This window comes from Budorcas taxicolor, chromosome 19, assembly GCF_023091745.1.
Source record: "Budorcas taxicolor isolate Tak-1 chromosome 19, Takin1.1, whole genome shotgun sequence".
In the NCBI taxonomy this organism is placed as follows: Eukaryota; Metazoa; Chordata; class Mammalia; order Artiodactyla; family Bovidae; genus Budorcas; species Budorcas taxicolor.
Window position 1 is genome coordinate 45,865,400 of NC_068928.1, and position 12,953 is coordinate 45,878,352.

Consider the following 12,953-nt stretch of genomic DNA (forward strand, 5'->3'; position numbering starts at 1 on the left):
AAACTAGAATAAACGTTATAATAAAGACAAGAAAGTACCACTAGTTGAAGCTTATTTAGCTTCCCAGATTTGTCTAATCTGACCCAATAAACACATGGACACAGAAAGAAACAGAGGAAGGAGACAAACTTTCAGAAAACGTAAGTTTTATCAAAGTCTGTATCTAAGGATTGGTCAGATGAAATTTCTTAAAGGGAAAATAATTATAACAAGAATGATATATTCATTTACCATGTATAGCAGGGTAACTTAAAAGCAGGAAACAAAGACATAAAAGTATTTTTGGAAAGTAAAAATGAGGAGTGGAAAGTGGAAAATGAATGCTTGGGAACTTTTAATATAAGGCCAGGAAAAGAAAAATACAGTGAAAACTCAATGTTTGAAGATTATACCAAAACTAACTTATATTATACAGCCCCTCACCATGTCTATAACTAAGTATGGTTTGTCTATTTATTTATCTTTCATGTGCTCTCTTACAATTGATTATAAGCTTTCTGAGAATAGGAAACTAGATTTCTCATGATCTGATTAATATACCATAAAATATATGTAAAACAAAATGTCTACCAAGAAGAGATTAGATACACACCCACATACACACACACAGATACTGGTATGTACAAATAATATAAAAGTTAATTGGGACAACTCAACACCAGAAAAATAAACAACCCAATCAAAAAGTGGGAAAAAGACCTAAACAGACATTTCTTCAAAGAAGACATACAGATGGCTAACAAACACAGGAAAGATGCTCAACATCGCAGATTATGAGAGAAATGCAAATCAAAACTACAATGAGATATCACCTTACACTGGTCAGAAAGGCCATCATCAAAAAGTCTACAAGCAATAAATGCTGGAGAGGGTGTGGAGAAAAGGGACCGCTCTTGCACTGTTGGTGGGAATGTAAATTGATACATTAAATATAATTTAAATTACATTCAATGGAAATTGATACAGCCACTATGGAAGATGGTATGGAGATTCCTCAAAAAACTAGGAATAAAACCACCATGAAGCGAAGTGAAGTCGCTCAGTTGTGTCCGACTCTTTGCGACCCCATGGACTGTAGCCTACCAGGCTCCTCGGTCCATGGAATTTTCCAGGCAAGAGTACTGGAGTGGGTTGCCATTTCCTTCTCCAAAACCACCATATGACCCAGCAATCCCACTCCTAGGCATACACTCTGAGGAAACCAAAATTGAAAAAGACACATTTATCCTATTGTTCACTGCAGCACTATTTACAGTAGTTAGAACATGGAGGCAACCTAGATGTCCATCGACAGATAAATGGATAAAGAAGTTGTGGTGTACATATACACAATGGAATATCACTCAGCCATAAAAAGGAACACTCTTGAGTCAGTTCTCACGAGGTGGATGAACCTAAAGCCTATTATACAGAGTAAAGTAAGTCAGAAAGAGAAAGAGAAATATCGTATACTAATGCATATATACAGAATCTAGAAAAATGGTACTGAAGAGTTTACTTGCAGGGCAGCAATGCAGAAAAAGACATAGAGAACAGACTTACAGACATGGGGAGAGAGGAGGAGCAGGTGAGATGTATGGAGAGAGTAACATGGAAACGTACATTACCATATGTAAAATAGACAGCCAATGGAAATTTGCTATATGGCTCAGGAAACTCAAACAGGGGCTCTGTATCAAACTAGAGGGATGGGATGGGGAGGGAGATTCAAAGGAGAGGGGATATATGTATACCTATGGCTGATTCACATTGAGGTTTGACAGAAAACAAGAAAATTCTGTGAAGCAGTTATCCTTCAATTAAAAAAAAACTGGGGAAGGAGCCAGATGTGGAGTTATGTCCCAGTCATGTCTGGGAGACAGAGCTATCATTATTCAATAGAGAGATAAAAGGAGGAAAAGACTTAATAAAATTAAGCTGCCTGGAGTGCCCCTACTTTAGATCAATATTTTTAAAAACTAAAACTCAGAAAGGAAGTTTTCCAAAGGACTGGGGTTAAAAATAGCTATTTAAATGGCACTGGAAGAAACAGGTTAATCTAAGAACTAGACTTAGAATCAGTCATGCCCTAAAGATGCAAGTCTCACGTGCTACTGTAGACAAAAAGACCAATGTAGTGTCTATATCAAAGTACTGGAGATAAAAGATAACTTAACAAGCTGTAGCTTCAAAACTATAACAGGGAGGTTTCTAAATTACTGAGTGCAACTTTGGTCACAACAGGCATAGGATGGTTGAAATGAAAAGCCAGTTTTTGGAGCAGGGTTGTGCCCTACTGGATACCTGATCTTTTAATCTTTACGATAAATAAAAATAATTATTTCTCTGAAAAAGAGGAAAAACCTTCCTTCATGATTAGGACTTGATACAAATGTACCTTCAAAAACTTTTAAACAAGTGATCTTGTTTTAAAATAACTAGTAATACATATACAGCATTTCTATGATTTAATACCTTCCCTTTATTTTATTAAACTTTATTTTGATATAATTTTAGACTCACATAGAAGCTGAAAAAATAGTATAGTTTTTATGAAGTTTTATCACATGTATATATTTGGGTAACTACCACTACAATCAGGATATAGAACTGTTCCAAAGTCCCAAACAAACTCCTTTAGCTACCTCTCTATAGTCCCAGTACTCTTGCCCCAACTCTCATGTCTGAGAACCACTGATCTGTCTCTATCACTGTAACTGTGTCATAACAATAATGTTTTATTAATGCTATCACAGAATATGTAAATTTTTGAAATTGGCCTTTTTCTCACTTGCCATAATGCTCTTGAAATCCATCCAAATTATCATGTTTATCAATAGTTTGTTTCTCTTTATTGCTGAGTAGTTCATTCTAGTACTAGAAACAATTTTCTGGTAATTTGAATCATTCTTACTTACCAATATACATGTCCCAACAATGAAAGAGTAAAGCAAGCTGAATCACCAAACTCAGTAACAATATCATCATGGCTTTTCTGCTTATTAAACACTCCGCCAGATAAGATCTGTTCCCCTTCTGCAAGCCTTTAAAACACACATTCACAGATTTTTTTAAAAAGTCAATATAAAAACCACAGTGTGTAAAGACATTCTTCATTACGAATGTACCTCTTACTATGGAGATATAGTAAAAAGTTCATGGTACCTTTAGAATACCAATAAACATGTATTAAGAATCATTTGGGAGATTGGGAATTTACCATCTTAAAATTTCAGTCTTACCCTTTAAAAACAGAAATAGTTACCTTTAGTCTGTATGTATAAATCTAGTCTGAGCAACATACACATTACTCACATCGAAAGAAATGGAAGACTGTTATACTGGGGGAAAAATACGAACAGCTCTTCATTAACAGATTTGGTGGTCCTTCTTAGTTCTATAATTCCTTGAAGTAGGAATTTGCAAGGAGGTTAAATAAGACTAACATTTTAATTAAAAATTGCATACTTAATGGCCTCAGTTATTTTTAAGTTTACAATTGAAATGTGAATAGCACTTCACCTCTTTTTATCAATTATGTTTTCTTGATATAAAATTACAAATATTCCCCAAAGGGAAAAAATTTGCCTGATTTCACTATATATTTTTAGCATATCAGAGTTCATAATGGTTCATGTTTTAAAGTTTTTTCTAAATCATCACGTGGAAAACTCTCAAGTAAGCTTATATATCCTAAACATAAAATGTGAAATCTAAAGATTTTTTTTTACTATCAGTGGGATTTTTTTTAAACTATAAATATTTATAAATGGGATAAGAAAGTCTAAGGTAAGAACTGGCTTAAGAAACTAGCAAATTAAATAAGTATATTTTAAAGAATTCAACATTAGAATCTTTGGAGTAGAAGAAATTCAATAGCAAATGTCTCAGAAATTCTATATATATATATATTTTAGCTGTAATTTAAAAGTCACCAATTAGACACTGGACAAATAAATACTTATCAGACTATGCAGACTTTATGGGGTTTATTTATATCCTTTCACTGTATATCTATCAACTAAACGGGGTTTATTTGTATCCTATGACTATATACCTATAAACTAAATACACAGGCTTTACAGTTATCTGTTTAGTCACCTTACCACTATTCCATTTTTCGCAGCACAGAAAAAAGTCTGACAGAACGTAACTACCTAAATCTCTAGCTGCCTCCAGATTCAGAATATGGACAGCTGACTTGGTTGAGCTGTCATATGCCAAAGAAGTGTTCTCCTAAATCTGTCCCCTTGCTTAAAAGGAGTAATGGTTCCCCAAAAGAATGATTTTGAAGGGCAAATAACTAATTACACAACTTTCTGGACACAAGGCAGCATTAATCCCAGGTGAACTGGGAAGTTAGGTTTTCAGGCTTATTACAATCATTTTACAAAATCATAGGAATTAGTTACAACTTAGGTTTCTCCAGATTTAAATTCTATTTATACCATAACAATAAAATCTCTCCATAACAAAATAATAGGCAGCAGCATTTCAAAAGTTACTGAAATAGACAAAACTCTACTACCAAGAGGGGAGAAAGGGAGTCAGAGTCTTGCCATCAAAAGAATTTTATCTAGAATTCTGCAGTTAAGTAGAACAAAATTAGGTAGAAAAGATTTAGAAACTTACTTGCTGAGATCAACACAACATTTTGCAAGCAGGTATTTACATTGTGGTGTAGTACAACTGTGTCCTTTCAAAAGTCTATATGCTTTATATGCTTTTCCTGAGCGGTAATAACAGGTTGCCAGTAAAAACAAGGCTTCTTCGGAGTGTACTAAGAACAAACATGAAAAAAAAAAGGGCTGTTATTCAGTATGTTGAATGGTAATTATTGTTTAGCGATACGTAAACAAGTTTAGCAATAACGAATAAAATTAGGCATGTTATTCAATACAAAAAACAATTTATTAATTCAAATTTCAATTAAGGAGAAATACTTTCCTGATACAAAAGTTAGTTCCCCAAGTCCTGACTACCTTCTTTCCAGAAGAAAAAAAGGAAATAATACAATGAAGACAACTGTAGCATTCTCTGTAAATCCTTAAGATCAAACACAGGCACACAACTGCCCTTACACAGACTATCAGGAAAGCATCATTTTTATGTAGTATTTTTCTGAGAGATCCTTTGAGAGGACAGAAGTCAAATTTCATGAGAGGGAAACTCAGTGTTATAAACCTAATTATCAATCTGAAAATTTCTACATTAAACAAAGACCAAACTGGAAAACAAACAAAACTCACTTATTTCTAATACCAAATACATAGTAGATTATATTCAAGATAATTTAAGATAAAGGAAAAAAAAAGTCTAAATTGTGAATACCCATACTATATAAACATTGAATTGACAGACTTGACACTTGTCCAGTAACAATAATTAAACTGCTCTTTAATGGCAAGAGCTGAATTATTCATTAACCTCTTTCCTTTTAACATTAGGAAATGCCTGGTTAATGAAATGTAGCATTCTTCTCCTTTATTTACTCTCTCCCAAACTGACCATCACCCTACTTCTATCCTCACAACCTCCCGACCAATTCAGATGAAAGTCTATATGTTTTTTTTTCCTTTGGCCACTATGCATGACACGTGGGATCTTAGTTCCCCTACCAGGATCAAACCCTTGCCAACTGTAGGAGAAGCACAGAGTCTTAACCACCAGGGAAGTCCCCAGATGAGAGTCTACAGAGGTAAAGATAGAAAGAGGGAAAGTCTTAAGTTCTGTACTTCTAAAAATGGGTTATATAATAATATCAGCTTATGTAATAATATCAGACTGAGGGACCATTTAAGCCTCTGATTCCCCAAGTGTGGCCCCTATACCAGCATCAACATGACTTTGGAGCTTTTGAGAAATGAAGTTCTCCGGCCCCATCTCAGCTCAGACCCACTAAAATCAGTAATTCTGGGAGTGGGGACCAGCAATCTGTGTGGTAACAGACCCTTCAAGTGATTCTGATGCATGCTAAACTTTGCAAATCATTAAATTTAAAGTACAGATAAACTTGCCACATCTTTCTGAAAAGCTAACTCAAAGATGTGGGATAAAAAAATAGCTTGAAATTTTCCTTTTATAAAGGTTATTATTTTTTTTCTTTCCTGTTGTTTTATGCCATATATGCACAAGCAAAAACCAACAGAACTCTACTTCTCTGGTCCATCTTATGATTGTTCACGAAACCCTAGTATAAAAAACAATGTACAAAAATAAAAAAAAATTTAAAAAAAAGGATAACAAAATTAAAAAAAAACCAATGTACAATAAGATATCGTGTAGTAAATGATAAGAATTTTAGTGTACAGGTGTTAATAGGATCTACAGTAGTATCATTCAGAAGTAAAAAAATGAATGGGGACCTCTATTGCAATGGGAACAAATTGTTAATTTCATTGAACTACAAGCGCTAATTCACGTAAGTTAGAAAGTGTGATTTCTTCTAGATTTTGCAAAGGCCTGGTTTCTTGTCATCTAATAAATTAAGCTTTTAAAAACCAATTATTATACCAAAAAACAATGGCTCTCCAAAGCTAGTTCAACTTTGAACCATAAAAATGCTTCATCAAATGTTTTTTTTCAAACACTGAGTATATCTAGGTTAATTTTTCACTGTAGTAAAATTCCACAATAACATAAAGATTACAAATATGGTGTGTATGATTTTAGTGTCATAGTGCAATTACTTTTTTGAAGTATGATGACTTAACAACTATGTTTCAGTGAGATTATGGATTGGAGGTTTAATCAAACTTTAAGCTTAATGAAACTATAAGATAGTGAAGTAAATTGAGATCAACTGGAAGGATCGTGAAATACATGGACTGAAAGGGGTGGCTTTTTGAAGCTTCCCAGAAATAAACTGACAGTCCAAACATAGCTAGTGAACCAGTAGTGAGTGGCTACAATAAATCTAAAAAGGAAAGAGTATTGACAAATAGATTTCATCTGGAACAGTAACTTCAAATGACTGACAGTGGCTGCCTCAAGTGCAAAACTCAGAGAAACTAAGGCTGATCATGGCTTTGCTAGTATAAGTGTGCAGAGATCAAAATAACAGGATCTGGAAATAGCTATAAATATCTGCATGACATTTATTTGCCATCCTTTATTAAGAGCCTTAATCAAAATATATGATTGGGAATTATATGGTCCATAATACAGTCGACCCTCTGGAGCTGAGCTCTCCATCTGCAGTTGGTTGCATCTGCAGTTGGTTGCATCTTCAGATGCAGAACCCATGGGTGGTCCTGAGATGACTGTATTCTATAATCAGGAATAAAGTACATACTGATTCCACAAAGTCACTTGTAATACTGATAAATAAATCATGTATGAGTTAAATCAAGGCACATCCATATAACTAAACACAGTCGTCCAAAAAAAACCCTGAATTTTTTCAGAATGCATTGTTAGGTGAAAAAAATGAGTTACAAAACAATACTGAAACTCCTCTTCTTACAAACAGGTTGGGCTTCAATATAGGGTAGGTCATTTAATATAAGCTCAAAATAATTAAGAGGAGCTTAAGCTTGCATCCTTCAGACACAATGCCATCAAATGGGAAGATGAATTAGCTTCTCAGTGCTTTTAAATCAGATAGACACCTCTTCATGTTGATTTATATGAAGTCCAAAATGGACTGGTTATGGTAAGACTTAAATGTTTGTTGAGGTGAGTGCTCTTTATCTAGCCTTGATAAATTCTAAATACCACAGAGAACTCCTTAGAAGTGAGAGTACCGTGCTTGCTGCCAGGTCACAAACACTTAAGTTTTAAGTATTCAAAGAGCATAACACCTATGAATCATTCATGGTTTGTGATATGCATTTCATCTTGATCATCTTCTAAGCTCTCACGTCACCTACAGACAGTACAGCACATGGATCAGAGCAATGACACTAGAGCCAAGCTGCTTCTTTAGTTTGGATTTCCATACCACCACTTATTAGCTATGTGACTCAGGGCAAGTTAACTTCTCTGATCCTCAGTTTTTTCATCTGTAAAATAAGGACACAGTGACACCTAACTCTAAGTACTTAGTGCTGTTAGAATTAAATGAGTTAATATGTAAGAACTTTGGATAGTGCCTGATACATAGTAAGAGTTGTATGTGCTATTATTAAATTACTATTGACTTTCTCCTAAATTTACAATATCTGACTAGTCATCTGATATTTACATGGGGTATACATACATAATGTTCAGCCACAAACTCAAGTGATCCCATCTTATCACTTTTTTGCTGACTGATTTCATATGCCTGGGTGCTATGCTTTACATATGATGCAAGATTCATTCCACCCTTTTCAGAGTCATTTCTGTTGTTGAACACTTCATCTGTATTTACAACTTCAGTATTTTAATACTATTCTGAATTTTTATTTTTCTCATGCGTGTTCACACTCTAAATTTCAGTACTAACAGGTTTTATACTTGTAGATAATGGGGGTTAATAATATTTTTAAATACTTTGAAAACATGATTGGTATAAATACACCACGGGTAAGAAGGCTGGAGGAAATTTTAAAAGGAAATGACAATACATAAGGAGAAAGCAGATGGCCAGATCATATAGGACTTTGCAAGCTGTGTAAAGATTTAGAGATAAATTTTTATAGCTATTATACATCTCTAAAGGGTTTTACAAGGTAAAGAGAACGGGGTTGATTTGGGAGGGGGTAAATCAAAGCAGCAGGAAAGACTAAACACAGAAGAATTAATAAGAAGGCTTTTCTACTAAGACACTGGTGTTTTAGAATAGGGTGGGAACATTATGAATCCAGTTTTGCATGAATTGAGTTTGATATATGTGATATTTATGTGAAACATCTGATTGATATAATGAAACAGTTGAGCCTTGGATTTAAAAAGATCATTAGGAAGACCAGAGTCTTAGTTCACTAACACATAATGAAAATGAAAACTATAATGACTTAAAAAAATTGCATTACAAGTTCCCTGGTGCCCAGTGGTTAGGATTCTGGGCTTTCAATCCCCGAATGTGGTCTAGGGTTGTGGTCTAGGGTTCAATCCCTGGTTAGGGAACTGAGATCCTGCAAGTGGTATGGCATGGCCAATAAATAAAAATAAAAGAATATTTTTTTAAAATAGCATCATCTTTTTTATCAGTAATAATTTAACTATGACAGTAAAAGAATAGCCCAATGGGCCAGATATCCTTTTTGTCCCCCCATATGACAAAATGACTTGAATTTCTAGCGACAAGATATATTTATAAAATTTTCCACTGCTGCTGCTGCTGCTGAGTCGCTTCAGTCATGTCCGACTCTGTGTGACCCCATATACGGCAGCCCACCAGGCTCCGCCGCCCCTGGGATTCTCCAGGTTGCCATTTCCTTCTCCAATGCATGAAAGTGAAATGTGAAAGTGAAGTCGCTCAGTCGTGTCCGACTCTTCACGACCCCATGGACGGTAGCCCACCAGGCTCCTCCGTCCATGGGATTTGCCAGGCAAGAGTATTGGAGTGGGGTGCCATTGCCTTCTCCGATAGTAATGGCCTAAAAATGATACAATATGTCATATTTCTAGTAGTACTTGGACAACTTCCTTCAATGATGACCCTAACATAACTGGAAATAATTTTCTTTAATGTTGCCATTTGCAGTCACATCTTTCTGTGAATTTGGGCTCTCACTATAATGGCTAAGACAGAAAAGAGAATCAGATGCTGAATCTTTTACTCTGATTAAGTTCTCTTCAGCTAAGCCAAATTTACGGAAAGCACTGTATTCAATGCAATTTCTACACCTAGCCCATTAATCATTAAGACAGGTAAAAACCTGGCGAACAATGGTCTTAGTTTCTTTATTTCTAAAATGATAATAGCAATGTCTATTTTATAGAGCTGTTGAAGACTAAATAAATATTAAGTACTCAGAGTACCTAGTACACAGTAAGAATTCCATAAATACTAGAAGGTACTGTGATTATTTTCAATCAAATCCCTTATGATTATACAGTGGAAGTGAGAAATAGATTTAAGGGCCTAGATCTGATAGATAGAGTGCCTGATGAATTATGGACGGAGGTTCGTGACATTGTACAGGAGACAGGGATCAAGACCATCCCATGGAAAAGAAATGAAAAAAAGCAAAATGGCTGTCTGAGGAGGCCTTACAAATAGCTGTGAAAAGAGAAGCGAAAAGCAAAGGAGAAAAGGAAAGATATAAGCATCTGAATGCAGAGTTCCAAAGAATAGCAAGAAGAGATAAGAAAGCCTTCCTCAGCGATCAATGCAAAGAAATAGAGGAAAACAACAGAATGGGAAAGACTAGAGCTCTCTTCAAGAAAATTACAGATATGAAAGGAACATTTCATGCAAAGATGGGCTCGATAAAGGACAGAAATGGCATGGATCTAACAGAAGCAGAAGATATTAAGAAGAGGTGGCAAGAATACACAGAAGAACTGTACAAAAAAGATCTTCCTAACCAAGATAATCACGATGGTGTGATCGCTCACCTAGAGCCAGACAGCCTGGAATGTGAAGTCAAGTGGGCTACAAACAAAGCTAGTGGAGGTGATGGAATTCCAGTGGAGCTATTTCAAATCCTGAAAGATGATGCTGTGAAAGTGCTGCACTCAATATGCCAGCAAATTTGGAAGACTCAGCAGTGGCCACAGGACTGGAAAAGGTGTTTTCATTCCAACCCCAAAGAAAGGCAATGCCAAAGAATGCTCAAACTACCGCACAACTGCACTCATCTCACACGCTAGTAAAGTAATGCTCAAAATTCTCCAAGCCAGGCTTCAGCAGTACGTGAACTGTGAACTCCCTTATGTTCAAGCTGGTTTTAGAAAAGGCAGAGGAACCAGAGATCAAATTGCCAACATCCGCTGGGTCATGGAAAAAGCAAGAGAGTTCCAGAAAAACATCTATTTCTGCTTTATTGACTATGCCAAAGCCTTTGACTGTGTGGATCACAATAAACTGTGGAAAATTCTGAAAGAGATGGGAATACCAGACCACCTGACCTGCCTCTTGAAAAACCTATATGAAGGCCAGGAAGCAACAGTTAGAAGTGGACATGGAACAACAGACTGGTTCCAAATAGGAAATGGAGTACGTCAAGGCTGTATATTGTCACCCTGCTTATTTAACTTCTATGCAGAGTACATCATGAGAAACGCTGGGCTGGAAGAATCACAAGCTGGAATCAAGATTGCCGGGAGAAATATCAATAACCTCAGATATGCAGATAACACCCGCCTTATGGCAGAAAGTTAAGAGGAACTAAAAAGCCTCTTGCTGAAAGTGAAAGAGGAGAGTGAAAAAGTTGGCTTAAAGCTCAACATTCAGAAAGCTAAGAGCTTGGCATCTGGTCCCATCACTTCATGGCAAATAGATGGAGAAATAGTGGAAAGAGTGACTGACTTTATTTTTCTGGGCTCCAAAATCACTGCAGATGGTGACTGCAGCCATGAAATTAAAAGATGCTTACTCCTTGGAAGAAAAGTTATGACTAAGTTAGATAGCATGTTGAAAAGCAGAGACATTACTTTGCCAACAAAGGTCTGTCTAGTCAAGGCTATGGTTTCTCCAGTGGTCATGTATGGATGTGAGAGTTGGATTGTGAAGAAAGCTGAGCATTGAAGAATTGATGCTTTCAAACTGTGATGTTGGAGAAGCCTCTTGAGAGTCCCTTGGACTGCAAGGAGATCCAACCAGTCCATTCTGAAGGAGATCAGCCCTGGGATTTCTTTGGAAGGAATGATGCTAAAGCTGAAACTCCAGTACTTTGGCCACTTCATGCAAAGTTAACTCACTGGAGAAGACTCTGATGCTGGGAGGGATTGGGGGCAGGAGGAGAAGGGGACGACAGAGGATGAGATGGCTGGATGGCATCACGGACTCGATGGACGTTGAGTCTGAGTGAACTCCGGGAGTTGGTGATGGAAAGGGAGGCCTGGTGTGCTGCGATTCATGGGGTCGCATAGAGTCAGACACGACTGAGCGACTGAACTGGACTGAACTGACTGTGATTATTATTGAGCTGGAATAGTGTCTGCTCCCATTGCACTCCACAGAAATACAGTCAAGGGTAGTTAGGTTTCATATTGAGAGAAACTAACAATGAGCGAGTTTCCAAGAGTTAAGCACTGTTTCAGAAACAGATAGAAAGTGGATTAAACAGTTTTATGTAGATTAATCTGGAATCCTGCCTCAACTCTATGGGAAAATCCTAGCATCTAAATTTGAAACCACTAATTTGCACACTTTTGGAAACTAACTATAATAACTAGAAACTGCCTAACGTTAACAAACTAAAAAAGAAAAGTCAGGAAAACATGAGGGCTACTTAGGTATCAATGAAAATATATGTAAGTAGATTATCCACAATAAACCTTGCTTTTATTTGCAGAGTTGGGCAATCTGTCATATTACCTTCTTTGTAAGGCTCTCACTTTTCTTCATCTTTTCATTGGGACCTAAGACTTCTGCGCCATAGACCTTCCCAACTTTCCTCAAGAACTACAGCACTCTCAAAGGGATGCTAGTCCCTCCTGCCCCAGGGCAAGCTTGGCTTCTTCCTTGCTTCTCCCATTTTATTTCCCTCCTGCCCCAGGGCAAGCTTGGTTTCCTTCTTGTTTCTCCCAACTATTTCATTTCCAAGTACCATCCTCTGCTCTTTTGTGAAATTCCCTGCTGGTGAGATTCTTATCTTCTCCTTTTAACTCTTGGTTACTAAATTCAAGACATTCTGCTTCATTAATAAAAGAATTTTGCACTTCATTCACAGTCTTCCTCTCCTACCTTATTTCCATACATCTCCCAATTCAACTTCATCTGGATTTCCAGTGCCTCTCCTAAATCCTCTATTTATCAATCCCTGTGTTAACTTTCCTCTGTAGTTTACATTTCCTGGTCTACATCTTGTCTATATTCTTTAATGTTCTTATCCCTTGTCCTTTTCAGACACATGTCTAACAAACCCCTAATATCTACC

General features: G+C 36.3%; 1 protein-coding gene across 1 annotated transcript in view; it reads right to left on the reverse strand.

Annotated features, from left to right (window-relative positions):
• CDC27 (cell division cycle 27) overlaps positions 1 to 12,953 on the reverse strand; it is a 52,520-nt gene that overhangs the window by 24,111 nt on the left and 15,456 nt on the right. Inside the window, exons 3-4 of the mRNA XM_052657692.1 lie at positions 4,612 to 4,759; positions 2,898 to 3,023 (exon numbers count right to left, since the gene is read on the reverse strand). Coding sequence (XP_052513652.1) covers positions 2,898 to 3,023; positions 4,612 to 4,759 — 274 coding nt within the window. The remainder of the gene's footprint in view (positions 1 to 2,897; positions 3,024 to 4,611; positions 4,760 to 12,953) is intronic.